This window comes from Ciconia boyciana, chromosome 10 (genome assembly GCF_034638445.1).
Source record: "Ciconia boyciana chromosome 10, ASM3463844v1, whole genome shotgun sequence".
Taxonomy (NCBI): Eukaryota; Metazoa; Chordata; class Aves; order Ciconiiformes; family Ciconiidae; genus Ciconia; species Ciconia boyciana.
This window is the reverse complement of record NC_132943.1, coordinates 12,720,283-12,743,466: the sequence shown is the minus strand read 5'-3', so window position 1 is coordinate 12,743,466 and position 23,184 is coordinate 12,720,283. Positions and strand designations below refer to the sequence as shown.

The following is a 23,184-nucleotide window of genomic DNA, read 5'->3' as shown; positions in this document are numbered from 1 at the left end:
AGGAATGAGATTGATCTTGGATATGTTGTGATTGTGACATTCGGTATAATGCTGCCCAGATTCTGACTTCTAATTGCTAATGTAAACTTAACCCTGGAATAATAGAATACATTGCAAGCCCTAGATTAAGTACTGGAATACAGCACAAATACTGCATAAATATGCCTGAAGATGAAGGTCTTTTTTGGAGCAGGATTTAATTTTTCCTTTGCCAAAGACCTTACCAATCAGTGATTATTCTGATCTTGGTGTTTGAATTGGGGCTTCTCCGATGGTACAGAAGTGGGGCTAACATCTCTTCTTGCATGCTAATGGCTCAACTGCCTTCGACAGGCAATGTAGCATCAGCCTCTTCAAACACAGAGGATATGTGAGAATAGAGTTTTTTCTAACGGGTAAAGGGCCTTACTATCAGCTAGGACAAATATGCCAACGAAAGTTGCTTTCAGTGAGTGACTACATAAAGGGACTAGTTAGTTTGCCTATCCTGTGAACTTGTTACACACAAGTATACTTTTAAGTCTGCTCTTCCTGGCCAAATATGCTACTTGTTTTATCAGGCAGGCATGTTCCTGAAACCAGATTTTATGTATTTATCTTCACAATGTTTTTGGCAGCAGCAGATCAGCAAACTGCTGTTTTTGCTTTCTGGCAATGACAGAGAGGGTTAATTTAATTTCCAGAAGACAAATACATGGCATTCTACAGGTTCATGTGTTACTTACAATGAACAGTTTGTGGGCCAGTGACCCATACTAACTGAAATGGGCTTGTAGCATGATAAGAAGCAGATAGATGTGTCTTACTCTAGATAGAGGACTTTCCAGTATCCAACTCACTAAGAACAAGTAAGTTATTCTTCTGTGAGATACCTCTGGAAAATTTTCCATACGTGAGAACCAGTGGTCACCACCAAACATCATGGCAGCACAAAACCAGCTGGTGAAATAGCTAAGAATAGACCCAGTCTATCCACTTTCATAGTGGATTTTGTTGCTGAACACAAGAGGAGCAAGGTCATACTGAAGAAATAAAAAATGGCTTTGCAAGATCTAAGCCCGTTAATGTGAGCTAGGTCCATTTGCTGTGATTTCCTCTCCTTCCCCACAGACTCAACCTTCTTTCAGCTGAGGAAGACTCTAGGGGATTATCTCCAGAGCCTATTAAATGCTGCTCCAAGGTTGGCCAAAGGCACTGCTGCTGAAGGACATGACACCTGTGGGCGTGACGAAGCTGCCTTTTCAGCGTTTGGGGCAAAAGATGGAATCTGGGATTTTGACATTGGGCTGCTGAGTACTGCATCCAGTTTTATTGTTGCTTTCTATGTTTAAAGCTGCTCTAAACACTTTCTGTGAAACTAACCCATGTAGTTTCTCTATTGAATAGTATTTCCTGATATTCATCCTGAATTTGTTATTTCTCAGTTCTAGTCTGTAGCTCTAATTATTCCTTCTCCTCCCTTGGTTCCTTCAACTATTTATGTGTTCCTAATTAGGGGAAAAGAGAAAAATCAATCTCCAAGAAAAGTGGAACTTACTTAAAGTAAGTATCATGCATACCTAGTTAATTACTTAACAGCTGGCATGAAAGCATCTCACAGCAACACATTGTTCTCTAAGTGCCAAAGCTAGCAGGTACTGTCAGGAAAAAACCTAAATTGACCATCATGCAATGCATCCCCTCAGTGTACCACAGGGTATGTAATAAGGTTTAAAAAAAATAGTTCTAATCCTCATTCCATTTCTTTCCATTAAAGGAGAAAACTAGCATTTACTTCTCTGTGTAGTATTTCTTTCTAAGATCCTCTGCAAATATGTGCAAAAGAAACCATAATTTTGAAGTACTGATAATACTGACTACCTAAGCATGATACTAGTGTAATAATGCAGGTACAACTCAAACATAAGGACAGGTTCTTCACTCCCTGCAAGAAGCTGTCCTGAAACAGTGGATTCCTTATCCAGTGGTGACCTTTGTTCCTTACCTCAATGGAAAGCACTGTTGAAGTGTGACATGCTGACAAAATGCCAGCTATGACCAAGAGTGTCACCTAGCACAGACAAACTGGATGGGATAAGCCACATGCCCTGCTCAGGTGGTAGAACATTTCTGTACATGAGGATCACTTCACTGTAAAGACAGCTACAGGGGATTTTCAGCTCCACAGTACCATTTCATAAAGTGAATATGAGTTGGGTGGTTGTAACAGTCAATTACTCAGATTATTTCAGCCAAGAAAACAGCTTTCTGCAGCACCACAACAGTAAAGCTTCGGGACTTTAGGAGGCTCCACCACAGCTCAGAAGCTTTGATATGGAGATGCTGTCTATCTGATGTACTTTGATGGGAGACATGAAACTTTGAGATGCATAATTTCTTTTCACCCTGAGCAACTCCAAGAAAACTCTTGAAATCTTGCTTCCAGTGTAAGGCTGATTAAATTGAAGTCTCCTGGTACTGTCAGTCCTTTTTACAAGGATGGCATTTCCACCAGTCAACTTTTTCTCATGTACATGACAGTTACCCTTATTCATTCCCTCTGGTGAAAATCACCATGTACTCATAAATAAAATTTTTATGCTACTTCAGACACATACCAGACACAATGCACTTGCTACCATTTCCCTCTCTCCATCTACTTACTTTGTTACCCCCTTTACTGTAGTACTCGGGTACCTTTTTTTCCCCCACCCTCTCTGAAGGCAATGTTGTTTCTGACTGCATCCACTTTAAAGGAATCCTCATATTTCAGTGCTTGGAACACTGCACAAGGATTCACTTGTTGTGGTGAACCATTGTGCGTATTCATTTGGTTCTCATTTAATAACACTGAAAATAGTCTGGATTACATGAAGAAAGATTCACAATTAAGAGTGCAGACCCCTGTGTCAAGCTATAATTCTTACTATGAACATGGACTTTTTACTACAACATGCAGGACAGTGTCATTCTCTGTATAATTCCCTCAGTGTTTTATGAAACAAACATGAAGTAAAGAAGTTTTTTTGTATTATCAGTTATCCTCCCTATTTTTGTCCCAAGGAAAATATATTTTGTCTAGATACAATATTAACTTTCATACAAAACCAGTCTAGTAGGGTTTGATTATCCAGAATGTGGAATATAAAGAAATCACTCAATTTGACAACAGTAAGTGTTCTCTCTGAGGACTTTTACCAAACTCTGTACTGTTTTGAAATTAGTTGAAAGTCATCAGGCCAGCGGGGTTCAAATAGTCCAGTCTCTGTAAAGGCAACAGAAGCATCTGTGGTGGGGCATTAAATACACTGGAAATCAGTTCTCAACTCTGATCTTAACTATGTAACTTGAAGTTGTAGTAATTTCTTTCTATAACACAACCCCTCTTTGCTTCTGTGTTTCTTATTGCAATAAAAAGCCTGAAATATTAAACATAGAGAAGAATTAAATTAGAATTTGTAAACCAGCAATAATATTACTCTGTTTTCAATGTTCTAAATCCTTAAATTTCAGCTTAAATAAATGTCATGTACCAGCTCCTTAAACAGCGTTAGCAATGTAAACAGCATTTAACAATGCAAGAAGATCAACTTTATAAAAATTACATCTGCAGGCTGTTAAAGGAGAATCTGCAAGAAATGTCAAACAATACTGTTCCTTGTGTACTCCACTGAAATAACAAGAAAGTTGCATCTGGAAACAGTTACTGGCACAGGACTTAAATAAAGTATTGGGTTACCTTTAATGAACTAAATAGTATTAATCAAGAGCCGGATATAACAGTGTGCCATCCAGCTGGCTTGTAATTGAATTAATTTACCTTCTTGGGAGATGACAATGGACTTTGATGATTTGATGGTTTTGCTGTCTAGAGTCCAGGTGACAGCTGCAGGGGGATCAGAGGAAATCCGACATTGTAAGACCAATTTTTCACCATCTACTACTTGAGCATCCTGAAGCTTCTCTGTAAAGGAGGGTGCTGTTCCTTTGCTTGCTGGTAGTTTGCTTGGTGTTGCTTTGTTTTCAGCTTTCTTCCCAATTATTCCACCATCCACCACTGAGCACCCATGTTCACAGTTTCTGTCATTCTTCTCTTCTTTTTTCACTGCTGGTTTGGCAACAGGGGCTTGAGAATTGGGGGTCGCATTCTGGGCTTCAGAATTGGTGCGGGCATTTGGTGCTGGGGTGCTAGCGCTGCCATTTTCCGCAGGTGGCTTTTTCTTTGAGCTCAGCACAGATCTGAAATCTGTAATGGCTGGTTTAGGAGGTGGCACCTTCTCTGGCAATGGGGTTTTTGGGGTGCCTTTCTTGGCCAGCACAGAGCGGAAGTCCACCTGCTGAGGAGCATGAACTTTCCTCTCCTCCTCTGACAAGGTCTTGGGTTTGACCTGCCGCTGCAGGTTTGCTCGGAAGTCCATTTGCTCGGCTGGGATTTCTTTCAGTTCCTCCTCAGAAAAACTTTTGGTGCTGACTTTCTTGCCTAAAATGTCACGGAAATCAAGTTGCTCAGCTTCCTGCTGCCTCAGGCTCTCCTCTGTGTGTTCCCGAGTTTCCACTCGCCTCTTCAGCACGCCTCGGACGTCCTCCTGCTCTTCCTCAGCTGCTCTGGTTTCACTGCTGTTCTTTTTGAAGCCACTTGTTCTACCAAATGTTAGTTTACCATGATCTCCATCATCTCTTCGCTCTCCAGAGCTGGCTGATTCCCTCCCACTATGATCCAAAAAAGAAAAGAGAGAGCCAGGAAAGGGGCTGGTTTAAAAATGTCAGGGAACAATCTCAGAGCAGGAACGAAATGTGTTTATAGAAGGGGAGGTTGATTAGAGGAGCACACTCCATTAGTTTATTGCATCAATGATGACTTCAGGAGCCATATAAGGGCACAAAACAAAAAAGATCTCTACTCTGGCTTGGTACAATGTGCTTAGCCTGTATGATGAAAACAATTTGTTGGGTCACATTTGGGGATTAGGTTGAACAGCAGCCAGCCTGGGTCTGTAAGGGCAGGGAATTAACGGAGCAAAAAATAGAACCCACCCATGCAAGTCCCTGGGAAAAATACTCACTCTCTGAGCATTTCTGCTCTGGAAGCTGAACTCTCCCGCAGCATCAGAGACACCTGGCAGCTGCATTCTCCAACTTGGTTCCTGAAATATTTAAGTGAAATCAGAAAAGCAGAGGTTTCTCCCACCAAAACTGTAACTTGCCTGAGCTAAGTGATTGTGTGTTGCACTAAAACAGCTCAAACCCAGTGTGGCATCCTCCTTTCCTATGCCCAGCATTGTGGTGGTTTACTGAGTGGATTTGGTCCCCTTACCTTTGGAGCCAAGCTATCTCAAATAGCTTTTACTGATCTGTTGCTGTCTACACTGGGAACAACATACTCCCTGAACAAAAATCAAAGCAATTTACAGAACGAAACAGCTGCAAACAAACAAGCTAAAGGAAAACAAATACAAAAGCTGGAAAATCAAGGCAGAGGAAGGGGCTGTTTTGCAAAATTGAAAATCTTTCCAGCTCTGCCTACTGTTTATTTATTCAAACCCAAGCTCTTAAGTTTTCTAATGTTAAGATATTAAAAGCAGGGTCTCATTTCCTTCCCTCCCCCCCAGCCCAACCAATCAGCAAAACCCATCTACATGGATTGCTCCAGCCTGTACATGTTTATACTAAAAAACATAAAAGTGTCACCATATATGGTGCTGAGTACTTATTCTTCCTTTTGCAGAGGAATACCATGGATGCCTTCTGGAAAGGGCTCCCATTAAAAAATTCATTTAAAGTGCTCCCCCCACCCCTGCTGCTCCCTCCTCCCGCAGATATATATCATTCTTCTAGCCCCAAACGGCTCTTCTCCACTTAACACAGGAGATGCCAAAAGCAAAATTTAACTCCCCCAGGGCAGCAGTTGTGTAACTGTTGCCACCACTCCCCTGAATGGCTATTAAAAAACCAGACTTGAATTGATTAAGGACTAAAGATATCTTTTATTAGTGAAAATGCTTTTGTCCTTCCCAGTTTAAGTATAAGCTTGTAAATGGACTACAAACTCCTGGATGATTTTTCTTTTTCAAACAAAAATAATTTTTGCTACTGAAAACATTTCCTGGACATGAAGAAAACACATGTGCTTTGGGGGGAGGAAGGAAAGAGAGGCGGGTTTTCCCAGCTGTATTCTCCTTTCAAAAGACTTGCTAGATAAGAGCACCTTCAAGTCCACTTTGCCCTGAAGTTTAGAACACAGACTCAGGAGTGCCTTTCTGTTAGTTTGCCATAAACGTATTGTCTGGCCTGTTTTTTAAATAGTGCATGGAAATACATTCCTAGATATGGTTCTATTTGGGTGAATAAACTGTAATTTCACCCATTTGCAACTTGCAATGAAGTCACACAGTAGGCAAGATCATTAACGCAGATGCAGCACTAAGTTATGTCTTTATAATAGCAATTAGTGCCATCACCTTTTCAGATAGATTTCCCTTGCTTTCTGTTGCTTTAGAAAATGAAACAGTGGACCAGCCTAATATTAAAATCAAGCCTTTAACACCAAGAAGAAATTGGTGGGGTTGACCAAAGTAACTGGATTGCGAAGTAAAGGCCCTGCTGGTAGGAACACATCTTATTTCACCCTAAGACCATTAACAACAAGAAGCCATAGAAATGTTTTCAACACTTTATATCCAACAAATCAGAATATGAACACTAGAAACTGTTATTGAAGGCAATCCATAAGGACAGCACTGAAAGCCACAACCCTAATTTCCTTCAATACAAAAGGCTAGAGAACATCTGAGTACTGAACAGAAACTGTCCAAATGGCAGGAGAGGATCCAAGTCAATGCAGAGAGTATTTAACTCAGTCCTGCACTGGTGACCTGCCATTCTTATTGCCTCTTATGTGTGACCTCCATTTGGAAGCAAGAGAAATAGAAAGAAGGAAAGAGAAATGGAAAGATAAATAGAAAGAATTGCACGTAACGTCCTCCCAACATACTGATTGGCATCAAATGATGGCAGGGTACCAACATTGCTGAAAATCTGTTGTCTTCAAACAATGCATTTCAAACTGGTTCCTTTTGCCACTACTGAAACTCATGATTTTTTTTTCCTGCTTCTCAGAAGCTTCTAGGAAAAGCAGACACACTCAAACTGCTCAAGTACTTTCTCACTCACCAGTGCTACAGGGCTGTTAGCAAGCTGTTGGTTTACCAGAAGATCCCTCCCATAAGTCTCCTAGAGCTCAATTACTCTTCCTTTAGGACTTAAAACCAATCCAAAGCTGACAAAGTAGGAGAAGCCATGCAAGCTGAAGTATAGACAATTTACAGCATACATCAAATAGGGAGGCACCGCTGCTCAGCTTCTGTCATTACTGTATGGCAAAAATATTTGCCCACAAGAATTGTGTCACCAGTGGGAGAGGTTAAAGTAACAGAGACAGCACTCTCCCAGGAGAGGGATCTAGGGATACTGAATGTGGTCCTGACCACTGTGAAGAATAATAGCATTTCTGCAGGACCCATTTCTGCAATGCATCTTTCCCTCTGCAAATTCTTCACATATGCAAAGAAGCAAATAAGGAAGGCAAAGTAAACCTCTCTAAACCAAGCTATTTTTCACAGGGTTTGGAAAATAAAGGAGGGGGTAAGAAAGTAGGAGAGCATTTTGTTCTTTCTATTTTTAAAACCTTGGGAAGCACTTACAAATTATGGCAACATTGGGACATAGAAGTACCTAGATGAAAAAATGATTCACAAAGTAGGTTTTTGATCTTAATTATGACTTCTGATTCAAGTGAATGGCTGAAAACTAGACTACTGGATACAAACCTCTGGTCTGTGTCTGATTCATCATATCCCTGTTCAAAAGTGTAGTCTTCTCAGGGGAAGTCTTGCTCCCAGTGAAATCACATGGAGTTTTGTTACTGATTTTAGGAGCAGGGAGAACATAATTTTGTCTTCTGCATTCTGTTGCAGAGTCTAAAAAGGTGAAGTTAGTATCACTGACCCACCTTGGAGGGATCATGAGATGGAAAAAGAGAAACAAGCCAAGAAAAATTAAGGACTGGATGGTTTAGATGCTAAATTCAATCAAGAATAATTCTGGAAACTTTGTAAATATTTTTACATTTACGCAATTTCAGAATCTAGGCAAGGCAAGATACATAGGGGCAGTTAGAAAAAATAGAGCTTTGCAGTACACAAGCACTACTTCAAGTCTTTAATTTCTCTGCTGTTTTGAATCTTGGCAATAACAATATCACTTCTGCAACTTGAGGTTCTCCATGTTGGCATTTTATCAACAAAACCCTGGACAAAGACAGATCTTAGTGGCTCTGTTATTGTGGAATAATGATAGACATGGATAAAACCTATGCTTAGTAGCTATGCTGCAAAGAAGTGTCTGGAAGTGTGACTTTTGCAGGATTGTTCTGTAGAATGCCCATGCACAGGACTTATCTTTAAAATGTCAAGGAATTATAATAACCGCCCCCCCACCAAAAACAAATAAAACCCCAGCTGCAAAGCCTGAAGCAATTTTAAAAATAGCTCTCTGTCCTATTGTGGGATCAGTTTTCCCTGGAATGGCTTTTATGTTGAAAATATCTTGAAATACTAGTGTCTTGGCAGAATCTACTCAAATATATTCACTGAACCTTAGATGAGACTTATTGTCTGGGTGTCCCTAGGAAGCACTCTCAGGAGGAAGAGGAAAAAAAGCACTGTTAATTATAGTGTGGGGACACAGCAAAAATTCCTACTGGTCTACCAAGTGTGAAAAAAGTATTGCAGAGTAAATTACATTTTTTTAAGAATTAATTGAAAGGGACAAAGAGGTTGAGACCTAGCTATAGCTGGTGCTTCAGTGCAGGTGACTGCAAAGCCTCAGAATGAGATTTTGCAACTATTTTATGAGTTAGTTAAATGGAGAGAAAGTCCAGACTCCATGAAGCTTTAACCCCAAAGAAAGCAACTAATCTACTGGATCACAACTTCAGCTGACATAAAGCAGAACAGCTCTACTGGCTTCACAGAGGATGCACTGATTTACCTCACTTGAGGGTTTGGCCAAAAGCTTTTTATACCTGAAAGACCAATAATTTTATTTGCATTTTACAGCATTGAGTGGGAGAATGGAATAGGAAGGGGTCATGGTTTTCTTTCCTAAAAATAGACAATCTGTTGATAGCAGAAAACAAGCTTTGCAAACTGTATTTTACAGAAAGACAGAACTGTATTTACTGCTTGGTGTAATGGAATGTAATCTTACAACTGCTTTTTATATAACCTGAATTGCAGAGTATTCGAGGTACCACCAGTTTATAAGACAAATGTTTACCTCTGATTTTAATCAAATTATCAAAATCTCTAAATAAGATTAATCAACACTAACCAAACTTTTACGGAAGATGGAGTGGGGGAGAAGAGAAATACTCAGCGTCTGAGAAGACAAAGGTTAACAAAGCAGATGATTTGTTTAAGGAACTGCAGGAGGATTTCTGAGGTCTCTTATGTTGACTGTGCTATTATAAAGAGAAAAGCTTTGCTCAACAAACACAGTCTCTGTCCAGTACTCCCAATTTCTTTGCTTACTTCTTCATTTACGATGTACACACTGACTGAAAACACATGGGAAAATCATACTGGGATAAATGGATACCAGTGCTTGCATCACTGGAAGCATGCAAAAGACAGGCGGAGAAAAAGATGTCTGTGGTTTCCTGAATCAGAAAAGGATTGTTATTTCCCATTTCAATCACGATAGTTTCACAGAGACTCTGACTTGTTTGTTATCTCTCAACTGCATGGGCCAGCATTTTGCAGGCTGTAAAATGTTCAAGTTTCAATAGATGAACTGCAGTAGTGGGTGAATCTGTTGTTCTTTTTGTATTTATGCAACACCATTCCTTGAGGCCTGAGCAATAACAGGCTCAATGGAACATTATTAGTGCAATTAAAATGAAGAATGCAAGTGTAGAGGAATCAGAGGTCTGTGTAGGTTTAAAACAAGGACCAGGAGAGGCTACAATGACTACCCTCTTAAAAGTCAGACTTAGTAGTCTGCTATATAGTAAAAGGCAAAGCAAACACGTATTCTAAATAATGCTGAGGGAAGGAAAGACAGAAAGCTGACCAGCAATCATTGATGGATTACACTAGGATCCCACTGGGCTACACACCCTTCTCAGCTCACTCTGATGAAAGGAGAAGGAACTAGGAAGAGACAAATGGATCTTTTGTTAAACCCAAATTTTTAAGACCAGTGTTTTAAATTGTGAGCAGCCAACACAAAAGGGGAATTGTGGAGGTATTAGGACAGAATTTAGAGCTTAAGAATAATGGAGAAGAAAATTGGAAAATAATTACCACTGGTAGGAAGCCATGCCCAGACTAAATTAAAGGAGTTGGAGAAGGAATTACTCCCTAAAAGCAGCTATGCAACATGCTTCTAAAATTAATACATGAAAAGGAGCTGCACATTTTATTTGAAAAGAAAATGGTTGTGTTTAAAAATAGCCCACTGTCAACTTCTCTATAAACTCTTCAGTGAATTGACTTGTGGTTTCTCAGTTATTCCATATTTTTAATGGACTTTGTTGGAGTTTTTGAGAGAAAGACACTAAATGCAGCTCTCCTCCTCTCAGGTACTGTTAAGACTGTTTCTGAATATATAAACAATTCTCAATCAAGTATTCAAGACAAATGCAGGCAGTTCAAAAGCTATTTAGACAAGACTATTTGCTGCTGAAAATTATTTTAGCTCTATTGCAAACTTGAAGTTACACAGCTGACGTGACTCCTGGGATATTCCTGAGGGAGTTACTTCTCTGTTATTCATAGTATATAAGAAATTGCCTAAAAGCATATCGCTTTCTGTTCCTGAACAGTAACTGAAGTTTTACAAATGACAGCAGGGTAAAAAGAGGTATCAGCATTCCCCTTGCTCTAATTGCAGCATAGCTTTACTCATTATGGATTAGAAAAAGCCAACATGAATGCACTGATCTTTGTGGGATCCCCAGCTATTTCTCCAGTAAAAGGATTAGGGAATAACTGAAACTGGCATGTAATCTGCTGTGTTGTTTTCTAGCTACAACTTGACTTCTTCTCACCCCCCAAAAAATTGTTCTCTTTTGCTAATTTTGTGAAATAATTTATTTTCTAAGTGTACATTCTGTTATGTTCTGGAGTCATGATATTGTCAGGCTTCCACTTTGACAAATGTCTTCAGTGATGAATTTGGCCTGGGTGATCACCAACTACACCTGATCATTAAGGTCAACTTGAGCAAGTCAGCCACAACAAAGTCTTCCACAAAGCCCTTTTGGCTCTCCTTTGTTCTTCCTGTTTTCTTTCCTTCCTCCATCCCTGAAGTTTTGCTGAAATGTCTCATTCTCTTTCAGTTCAAGTGAAACCACCAGCATATCATAAGAGAAGATGCCCACGTCCAGGGCACACAAACCAAAGTGTGGAAATGTACCAGTAGACGGTGGCAATTCTCACAGTTTTGCTCTCTCATGTAGAGGTTAGTGACCTCAGTGAAATTGAACTGGCATTTCTAATCCCGCCAGAGGTAGAGTGTTAGAAATGCCACTGATCCCCAAAGAGACTTTTCTTAGATGCAAGGATGTATGTAGACATGATCTGCACAAATCAGCATTACAAATGCCCTAGATGACCTGGGCTAATTGTGAACAAGCCAATTGTCCTGAAATGACTCAGTTCACAATATATTGCAGAGTACATAAATGTTAGTAATAAGACTTGAAATTAAGCGTAGAAAAACGTTGTTACAGGAAATCTTGACATACAACAGCTATGATTTTCTAAAGCACCCTTTTCTGATGAAAAGTGAGTGCCTCATCTGACTTTAAATACTAAAATATCCTGAGGATAGTTTGTGGATGCCTGTGATAGTCTATGGAAACATACTTTAGAGCTAGTTATCTACACAGTGACATGTCCATCATTTGGGCGACACTGGTTGGAAAATAAACTATAACTATAGAAAAATTAAGGTCACTGTTTAGAGGCTAAAGGGATTAAATTTATTAATAAATGCCCTCCCTCCTTGGGTTAAGAATACATGAGTAATTTATTTGCAAGCAGGCAAAGGACAATTCAGGTTTTAAATTTTGTACTAGACTGAAGTATATGAAACAAAAATAACTTGTTTATAGCATGAAAAAAGACAAAAAACACCATAAACCAGGCAAGTGCAAGCAGTGCAGAACTTCAGTGCTAACACTTTGTAATACTGGGCAGTATCTGTCTAAACTGCCTACTGGACTAGTCCACCTGGACTAAAAAGCTAGCGTGTGGAGCAGAGCAGATAATTTTATCCCAGTGTAATGGATTCGAATGTCCATGATGGTTAAATAAATTTTAATAAAGTCACAAATATTAGCCAAGTCAGGCAATACATCCATGCACAGTAAATAGCATAGAATGATACAATAAGTTTTCTGTAACCACACAGGTGATATGTAATTACACCCGATCTTCAGCATTGGAGGCGGAAAATGCTGTGGCACTTTCTACAAGGTAAAGAACCAGCAAATCTGATTCTTCATTTAAAGGACAGTTATTTTACCAGAAAAAAAAAATTCAAAACAGCTCTTCCAAATTTTGTAGGAATGACAACAAGTTCAAAGCATCATGGTGCCTCATTTCAAAGATACATCAGAAAAAGGAGACTACAACTTCCATATAAAATTCAGACATTTCAAACATGGCCAGGAAACACTTTTTCCCCTCAAAGGTTTGGATCATAATCTTGTAGAATGGCCCTTCCTTTTCAGGTTGTTCCCATGGAAAGCAGGCATCCTTACAAATATCCAGAGAGATGCCAAACATGATAAACAATAGCTCCAAAATCAAGACATTGATTGTGGTTCCCCTTGCTAGAAACCCAAATTACTTCCTATACTGCTGCCACAAAGCTTTGCTTTTCAGGATCCCAAAAAGAAACTCTATACTGCTTTGTCCTTTCTGACTCTTCTTGTGTTTCCTCTTTCCTCTTTGAGTTTTATTAGTTCTTTTCATTCCTCAGAAATATCTTGTTCCTTTAGTACCCTACAGTTTTGTGCAAATAGGAGGGAACTCTTGTCTTCTTCAGGTGGGAATTTCAACTTGAGAGTAACTATAACTAATTGTTCCAAGGGAACAAGCTCTTTTCATGGCAAACATACCTGAGCTGAATTTCATATTGCCCTGCATGACGAGATTGCACATTCCTCAAGATCAGTGTGAAGATGTCTTCATTTTGCAGGATTTCACATGCTGTTCCCGGCATTATTTCTTGCCCGTCTTTAAACCAGTGAACAGTAGGGAAAGGATCTCCAGCAATGGCGCAGGATATAAGGACATTTTGCCCAGGAGCTGCTGTCACTGATCTCGGTTTGCTAATGAACCAGGGCTGAATACCATCCTGAGGTTCTGTAGTTTACAAACACAGTTTACAAATCAGGAGAAAATGCCAAGCTTGAATGTAACGAATAAGCTGACTAATTTCAGGGAAAGCAATCACAGACAAGCAAAGTTATTTTGAATATGCAGGGTATGAGTTTTTAATCTGAAAATAAGTCAGGCTTTAATTTTGGAAGTAACTTGTGTTGGTACTAAAACTAATTGTTTACTTGGCACTTTATGGGCTTGATCCAGGCTTATATTAAGAGCAAAACAAAGGGACTTTAAAGCTGCCCTAAAAGGAATCTTGAAGATTTGTCCTTAGAGAATACTGATAGGAATAGCTTTAAGGGCAAGCGACAGTACTATGACTGCTGTGCCGTTGAGAGTTCATGTAATAAATCATCATTAAAAATTGCATAAAATTGCATTTAATATAGAAGACTGACCCTGAAGCTAGATCTCAGGGGAGCTTAGAGAATAGAGGAAGGTCTGAATTCAGAGCAGACAGTGACAACAGACTACAGACCCACCCCTGGAGGCATGGCTCTCTGAAATCCTGGGGTTAAGATCCTCTACATTAAAAATAATAAAAGTCTCCCATTGATTTCCAATAATTCTCAGTAATAACTATGGGAAAATGTTGGCATACAGTAAGATTAGATTAAGTCCCCTGTCATGAAGGTACTGAATGCACAATCACAGGAAGTTTGTAGGTACTTCAGTGTTTACTGTGGGATTTACATCATATGTGGAGATTCAAAGCCAAATTTTTTGCAGCTAGTTCTCAAATTGCAGAAATCATGTGTTCCTCACCTGCTGCCACTACAATGCTAATATTAAAGCCAGGATACCTGGCTCCTAGAGAGCTTTTCCAAATACTCAGGGCTTTAATTAGAAAGAAAAACATCATTAAATGGTTTACATTAAGTCCATAGCTAAGTAAGCCTTATAGTTATAATCTGAAGTTGCATTTAGCAGAATTTTTGCACTGTCCCTAGGAAAAGGACTCAGGAATGCATTTTTGAAATAGTAACATAATGTTCCAGAGCGAAAAGATTTTTTTAAAGTTGCTTCTGCTCAATATCCTTTTTAATTCAGATGCAGAGACTGAGAACTCCTAGCACCCTTCACAACAGACCTTATAAACACTCATGTACTTTAAATAGACACTTCTCCAGCACATTAGAATTATTTTATTTTAGCATTTCCTAAGGTGGAGAAGAACTTTATACCTTGTACTGTCAGCGTAGCCTGGGTTTGAGTTTCTCCTAATTCATTCCAGGCTTCACAGGTGTATTTGCCTGTGTCTTCAGGAAATACTTCCTGGATGTACAGACTGTACTCATTGCCTTTCTTCTCAAAGTGGAAATCTTCTGTTTCCTGGATTTCTTTCCCATTGTGCAGCCAGATAATTTCAGGAGGTGGGTTAGCTGAAAAATAGGAAACAACAAAAATCAGAGACACACACAAAAACCCACTATATATTGATTAAGAAAATGAACAAGGTTGGTTGTTTTCTGCCACCTGATTCTGCAATTTCACCTTCAAAACATTCAGGAATTTCATTAACTCTGTTGATGCTGTGTAGTGTGGAATAGTTCTAAGTCTGTCTTATTACAGTTAAAATACAAATGAATAAGGGAAGCATGTATACAATAGAGAGGGAGAATGAGTTCTAGATCCCACAAAGGTGGTTGTGAAGGGTTTCTATTACCAAAGTTCATATCAGGACTGCTCTTGTCTGCAGCACTAATCTTACCCCAGCTGAGAGGAATTCAATCTTGTTTGGTTCACAACAAAAGCTATTACAAGTCCACTGAGAGTTAGTTTTAGTTCAACAGCAGGACCCAATAATAACCTTATTACTATTCCAATAAACACTCGTACAGGTCTGAACACATTAACACTGGACAATGTTCAGCCACCCTGAAGATCACATTACACAAACCTAGCTTTTACTTTTAAAAAATTGGTTCCTTGAAATATTATTTCCAAATGCAAAGACACCTGCTAAAAGAAAAGGACAGTGGAAAAAAGCACATACTTTGCAGCAGGACTTAAAAATTTTAAATAATACTGTTCTATAGCTACGCACCTGATACCTCCACAGTCATTATCACTTGACTTCCATCCATTACTTTGAGGTCAGTCAGGCCTTTAAGGAAGATGGGTGCAAAAGTCTTGTTTAATTTGGCAGCCTGTGCACTTTCTGCCTTCTTGCTGCTCTTCTTTTCTGTGAAGTCAAGAAGAGAACAAAAGGGGTCTCTTACTGGAACTTTCATGACAAATTTTAACTGACCTTAGGTTCAAACTGATTTTGAGTCAGTGGTCTTGTTTCAGCTCTCAGGAGACAAAAATCACTGAAACCACCCAATATAGCTGTTTTGCCTTGACAGTAGTCCAAGCAGAAAGTCAAGAAATGGGAATGGAACTGTCCTTCCTCCTAGCATCCTCTTAAATCATTGTTAACAGATATCATAGAGTATCACAGAATTTACACTCATTTTCCCCAAGTACACATGCTCAGGTGCAAAAAAAAAACCAAACCGAACAACTCAATGCTTTTAATCACTGCTAAATTCACATAAAAATCTTAAGATATGTTACAAATTGCTGTTCTCATGATTGATGAGTTAAAAATGTAAACTCACAGGAATATAGGATTTGCCACACTGTATGAAACTACAAACCATTTAGATTGTTAGACGGTCAATATCAAATGGGTTTGAGTTCACCCTGCTCGTCTCCTGTATTGCACTTAGCCAACTGATTGATGATGGGAAAGTCTGAAACCTGAGGTTATCAACATATATCATGAAACAAACTGTTGGATTAGGGCTTTTTTTTTTTTTTTTAGGCTGTAAAATCAAATGATGAGTGCTGGAGTTAAATGAATCACTCTTAAAAATAAAATCTATCTGTGCTAGGTCTGTAATTTCCAGTATCCACAGTGGTCTCTGTCTTGGATTCAGGGGCTATGAAGCAAGATCATTTAACTGTGACCTATATGGTAACCTAGACCAGGAAAGATACTTCTGCTCTAAAAACCTGAGCAAAGACACTTCTGAAGCCAAAGTAGTGATCATGACCAAATGTAAGAAGTCATAAATATTTATCGGTCACTTGGATACACTTTTTGTTTTGTTTAGCTTGAGTTCAGACCTCTTACGTCTTGCCTTTAAAATGCCAACCTTACTTTCTGTCCATACATGAAAATAGCTTCATTTTGCTTATTTCTACCTTCAAAATTTTCAAAGGTATATCAAGACCATCCAAAATAGTATTACAGCAACACAAAGTGCTAGGCTGGAAAAAACCCACCATTCATAAAAGGATGGTGGTTAGAAAAACTGAAAGCACCTCACAGAGCAAGTCCACTGAACCTCCTGGAGGCAAAAAGTTAAGCTTGTCCCAGGGTTATTTGAGCTCAATGTAAATTTGGAAGCCGTCTGGAGAGGAAGTTTTTCCTCTTCTCTAGCAGAGCGTTTTCTAGCCAAAATCTTGTCTCGCTGGCTTATGTCGTAGGTCTTTTCTTGGCACTGAGCAGCGAGACATTGATGCATGTGAGAATGGAAATATGAGACCTGACTGAGACCCACTCAGCTTGGTGTTATGGATTTACTACTCTGAAATGCCTGATTCACCATCAGGCCACATCGATCAGTCTTAGGGCTTCCTATAGCACCTGCTTGTCAGTGACTAATGCCGTAGAGAAAATAGCCATGAAGTGGGGTGAAACCCATCTACAGTAATAAACTGCTGTGGTTCACCATATTCCTCTGTTTTGTACTGTTTACTCAGGGAAACAGCTTCAAATAACTGCTGTTCTAAGCAATATCAGCACATGCTCCTTCACTACTCTAATGCCTTGCAGAAAATCTCTTTGTCCCTCAAACTGAAACAGACCTGGGAAGGAAAGCAGAAATCCATAATGGGAAAAATGAGGAAAAGAAGAAGAAGAAAGGAGGCAAAGGAAAAAAACAAGACAGTAATAAGACAGGAAAGAGGCATAGGAAAAAAAATAAAGAAAAGGACACTTAATTTGTAATGTTTCTGTTATCCCTTTTATTGAAATAATTCATAACATTGCAAATCGAGAAGGCAGATATACAATGAAAGGAGAGCAGGGAAAGGAAAATAAAAGCAGAGGTGTGGTTCTAGACCAACAGAGAAACAGGCTTGGGGTATGATCAGAGAAGTTCAAGCCTTCAGAGAAGGACAGATAACCAAAAAAGAGCTGAAACAGCTCCCACAAGAGAGTTAACAGTGACAAGGAAACAAATTTGCTAGTAGTGGCTCTAACAGCAATTCTCCTGGAACAGACCGAGCTGCCTCCAGCAGAGCCCTGGTACAAACAGCATTAAGTACTAGCAGCACTCCACATCCCTTGCAACTGGCTCTTTGCTTTATTAGACTGACGTGCCTGTTCCATGTAGTCTAAATAAATGGATTCCTGTAATCAAGGAAGACAATACAGTATAACAGCCTCAGCTTATTAAAAAGAAATGGGTGAGCAACTAGAGAAGGCATAGAGCAAAATGATTTCCCAAAAGGAATTTTTCAGCAATGCTAACTCCTCCAAAATATGTGCTGCAGAAATGAAAGTTTCAGGTACTGGAATAAAACCACCTTCTTGCACAGAGCTGCATAAACACTAAAAGGAAGCCAGCAAATAATTCACAGTAATTGCATATATGAATCACAAACACATCAGGATTACAAAAAAGTTAGGCCTCAGTTTCTGAAGTTACCTCAGACAGATGTATCCTACGCTGGTGAGGAGACCTACTGATATGAGTGACAATAAGAAGATTTACTGGGCGTGCAGGCCTCTACCCCTAAAACAGTGACCTGCAGGATTAAAGGATGAAGAACAACTTGCCATTGTTACTGATCAGCGCTCGCTATTTGTAAGTGAAGCTGTCAAATTGAAATGAAGGGGGCCTCACCATCACACAAATCTTAAAAATAGCATTTACACTACATTTAGCACTGCATAGGTTTATGCTGATCTCTTGTATGATGACCAGTTCTGTACTTAAACAGAAGAATATGATGGTAGGTATAAAACCCAGAAGTCTATGGTATATGAGTAGTAAAAAACTTAAAGGGTACAGCTTCAACAGTGCAAGAAAAGTTACTGGAGAGACAAAAGGGTTATTTCATTAGGGGAAACTGAATGTAATCACGCAGAGGAACATTAAGATGGATTATTAAGTCTGAAATATTGAAAACTTGAGGATTACTCCAGGGACAGAAACAAAGGCAACTTTATATATCATAACCTTTCTGAAGACATTCCTGTCCTTGTAAACCTATCATATACCAATGCACATACACTTTGATTTAGTCCTTGAAGTATTTACCTGATTTCTCAATACCTTTTACAAAGCAGGAATAAGAACATCTCCCTTTCTATTGCTGATGTTCTTGGAGTACCAGGGCAGCGAAGGCATTTCTTTACCAACAGATATGAAATCTGTTGTATGTAAGAGCTCAAAAACTAGAAGCTATCATGGCTAAGGCAACCAGTATTCTTTTCAAATGTGTGACATCCATTAGAACCTAGCGTGGCTAAGGCAACCAGTATTCCTTTTCAAATATGTGACATCCAGGATACAGTAAATATATGGCTAAAAAGGCTGACACCATGGCAACTTGAACAGGCTTTCTTTGAAACACAAGCTTTCTCCCCTATTTTTAAAATATGTTTTTAATGGGGATCTCTAATCTTATGCTACTGTTGTTCAGTAGTATATGTTGATCAGTAGCATATGTTTATTGGACTAACAACTTAAGCAGATTATCACAAAAATTGTCTAATGTTTCTTGACTTGGCAGCAACAATTAAAGAGACTTAAGTTCTAATCCATAAATGCTATTCATTCATTAAGAAACCATAGGGGCTCATTTCATGTAACATTTCTTCCTTTACTTAAAATTTGATATTGTGGACTTCTAGACTTAGAAAAAAAATTAAACTGACCTACTGAAAACTTCAGTTTCTCACAGATGTTTTATACAAGACAACACAGCCTTTTAGTTGTGTCTTTACTACACAGCACCATGCAGTGATTCAGTGCTCCTCTGACAAAGGCTTTAAAATTTCACAATTTTACCATGAGATAGCAGCACTGTACATTTTCACAGCTTATTTTAATATACCTAAGTGCTTCTTCAATTTTAGCCTTTACAGCTCTTGTTTGGAAAAACAGCAATCAATTTGATTTTGGAGGGTACTTGGGAAAAGAAGGGACACAGCTCATTCAAGATTAGGCAAATAACTCCTGTTCCTATTTATGGTGAAAAGATACTGAGTGATTCTACTTCCTTTTGAAAACACTTGGCTAATTCTTTTGCCAGGAAAGTAGTACAAGGAAAACCATACACAAAAAAACAGGTGCTGTTTGCAAAAGGGTAGCTTCAGAAAGTGTAACAACCTTAGAAGTTCACATTCCCTGGCCACAGCTAGGTGCTAGCTAGTCTCATACATCAGGAACAAAAGATGTGATTTGCACCAGGAAAATGGAGGGCAAGGAGGTAGCAAAAATGGGACACAAATAAGCAAGCTGCACGCATCAAAAGGCCAGAATTAGGGCTTGCTTTCCCTCATTCCTCCAAAGCCCCTTTCACCACAGGAACTCTGCTGGGGTTCAAAATTCATATGCTCTTCAGTGGCAGGTGGCTCCAGAGCCCAAAGCAGGGGGAAGAGAAAGAAAGCACAGGTACAGCTCCCAGCTCCGATACTGCAAGTCACTATGCTTCTGGCTGAAAATCTCTTTTGTAACACTGCAGGGTATTTTTGCTGCCAAAACTACAGACAATAAAAATAGGGCACATCTGGCACCAGAAAGGAAATCTGGAACCTAAGGAAAATTTTGTCTGACATTAGCATAAGGGCATGACTTTGTTATATATCTATGCATCCTCAAGCTTAATCATTTGGATGTGAAAAAGAGGGGATCCGATCTCTTCCTATTATGTTAATGCACTCTAATCGCCTATAGCCATTTAACATCTCCCTCACCACTCTTCTTATTACTTTCAAGTAGGAGTAGGTTCACCTCTAAGAATGAAAAGAAGGAATATAAGAGTTAACACATAGCAGTACTGCCACAGTGACTAAAAAAATCCTACCCCAGGCAGTTAATTTTCTCCCTCCCTTTCCTCTTCGCAATCAACTTCTGCTGCTGCAGTGAGTTCCTCCCAGGTGGATCATGTCAAAGCAATTCCTGAGGAACATCAGAAAGCACTACCTAGGGTGGGCTTGATAAAGCACAGGTACATTTCAATAACTTGTTTCAGACCGTGCAACTACTTTATTTTACAGTAGCTTATAAAGGCTGCCACAATTTTTTAACCACAGCTGTTGGTTTCATACAGGTCAAATCATGCACGATAATACATAAGATACTACGATTTTCTCAAAGGCTTCTTAAAAAGCACTGAATTTGCAAAGGCTGTTATGAAATTATGAGATCAAAAAGTTTAACAATTTTGCATAGAGCTGTGGTCTGCCATAATACATAAGCCCAGCTGGGGCATTCTCTGGTGAGCAGCGGTCTCTCTGTCATTTCAACAGGCTTTTGATAAGGCATTACACAGGGTGATAGATTTAAAAGTCCACCACAATGATCCCACTTATATGGTTCCTGTGGTTTTTGCCTTTCCTCAGGCTTTAATATGCATGAATGTTGGGAAACAGCAAGTAATAAGATGCACAGCTCAGTGGGAAACACAGCCTGGGAGACCAGAAATAGTGAGCAAAGCATTTAAAGGGTACCTTATATACCCACATATGTTTTCTACAAAGCAAAAGTAATACAGGGTTTTCCCACAGCACTGCCTTACCCCAAGGGTTCATTTTTTTTATTAGAAAGACACTCTAATAAAGCGTCCAAATCTATGTTTAAAAAAAGCCACTTAGTGCATTAAATCCACAGAGATTAAGGAGAATTTCAACTCTTCCAGTTTCTTACAAAAATACAGATTCTCAGCATATTTGGATGGCAACGGGAAGAGAGATATATTGCCTCTGATACACAACTATTTCTATTAATTTCTTATTCTGTTTTCCTGTGTTTGTGTAATCAGTAGTAAGTTAATCCATCTACAGCTACCATATCAAACATCGGTTTATATATTAACCTGTATTAATAGTAATTTAAGGTGATAAAAAATGCTTTCCTATTATTTGACTTGTCTCAATCCAGGATTTAAAGAGTTCTTACATAAATTTAATGTCCACATATCTGCAGACTGGAAATTATTGCAAGAGGAGTCTTGATTTTAGCTGTGGGCCTAAGCCAAAATACACTTGAATTTTTTAAAACCTAGACCTGGATCAGAACTCGGTGCTTGAACACAACTGTAAACATCTTTATATTGATAAGCAAGGGTGAGTTATTGTGTTGAAGGTGTATATGTAAAAGAAAATTCATGCTGCACTGAACAGTTAACCTACTACAAATCAATTGTACAATACACATGTACCAGTTTAACTGCATGTATGCAACCAACTATTTGCTTTCTAAGGTAAAAGATATAGATAAATCTATACACTCAGAGAGAAGAAAAAAAAAGAATCAATAACTGCACTGTGGCATTTCCATTCCCAGATTTGCTGTTGAAATTGGAGTGAAGAAGAAAATCCCGATCAGGGTGCAAACTTTAAGAAGGTTTCCAAAGACTGGACCTGGGTTTTACCTGGCCTGTGTGATCAAAACAGTTAACATTTTATGGACATCATCTATTCTAGTAAATTTTCTTGTTCATTTGCCTACCCAGATGTACTGAAGACTTTTTAATGTGAGCTGCAGAATGCTGACATCTCCTGTTGAAATATCAGGACTTCAGCATGCTCAATACTGCACAGAATCACACAATAACTGAGTTCGGAAGGGACCTCTGGAGATCGTCTAGTCCAGCCCCTGGCTCAAGCAGGGTCAGGTACAGCACTGCACATATACACCTTCAGGGCTGTAACTCAGCTGCACAAGACCAGGGTTATGACTGGTTACAAGTCAAGGACATGCAAAGAATAGAGAGTTTGCTGCCTTATGTTCAGAACACTGCAAACAACTTGCAGTGTTTAGTCTTATAAGAGATTTAATTATACTCGAGGAATCTGTTTGCCAGAATCATGTGGTTAACTGCCAAATAATGCCTAGTCTGAGCTGTGCAAAAGGACTGCCTCAGCAACATTTACCATTTATGGTGTTTAAATATCATTTTGGCTCAGAGGCTAATAAGTCAACTGAGCTGAGGAGAATGCTTAACTCAAAAAGCCCTCGGTGTGAGTAAGCTCAGAGAGAGAAGCAGCAGATTCTGCTAAAATCTCTTAAAGCAAGACTCAGGTTCAAACACAGATCTTGATCTTGAAAAGAGTTTCACCTCTCCAAATATTTTCAATGTAAATAAATCCAGCTGTTACCAGATGTCATGTTAACAATGCTATCAACTAAAAAAATAACAGATTTTATAAGGCAAAAAATTGATATTAGGACACTCATCTCATCTGTCTTTCTTCCTGTAAAGTATTTTTCTGTCTCAGGCCTGAAGTGATATGGTCAAAATATTTTCTGCAAATTTTCCAAGAATTCCAAACTTGATTTATACTGGCATAAAAAAAAAAAATGAGACCTCTATGTTCTTGAGACATGTAGGGACATTTCTGCTTTATTAAAGATCTCAGGTTGGTATGCCATTGTGCAAACTTAGGTCATGAGAACTAGATGTTTAACGGCCTAGCAGTGTTCTTTACACATCTACCTCCCATCATTTATTTCTGCAGTTA

General features: G+C 39.0%; 1 protein-coding gene across 6 annotated transcripts in view; it reads right to left on the bottom strand.

Annotated features, from left to right (window-relative positions):
• MYLK (myosin light chain kinase) overlaps nucleotides 1-23,184 on the bottom strand; it is a 225,871-nt gene that overhangs the window by 71,858 nt on the left and 130,829 nt on the right. For 5 of the 6 annotated variants that reach the window (XM_072873959.1, XM_072873957.1, XM_072873955.1 and 2 more), the window contains 5 exons: nucleotides 15,484-15,621; nucleotides 14,621-14,818; nucleotides 13,169-13,415; nucleotides 5,043-5,123; nucleotides 3,800-4,689 (listed from right to left, as the gene is read on the bottom strand). In XM_072873959.1, the coding sequence (XP_072730060.1) occupies nucleotides 3,800-4,689; nucleotides 5,043-5,123; nucleotides 13,169-13,415; nucleotides 14,621-14,818; nucleotides 15,484-15,621 (1,554 nt within the window). Of the gene's footprint in view, nucleotides 1-3,799; nucleotides 4,690-5,042; nucleotides 5,124-5,293; nucleotides 5,497-13,168; nucleotides 13,416-14,620; nucleotides 14,819-15,483; nucleotides 15,622-23,184 lie in introns of those variants that run through there. The other variant, XM_072873961.1, reaches the window with a different exon arrangement.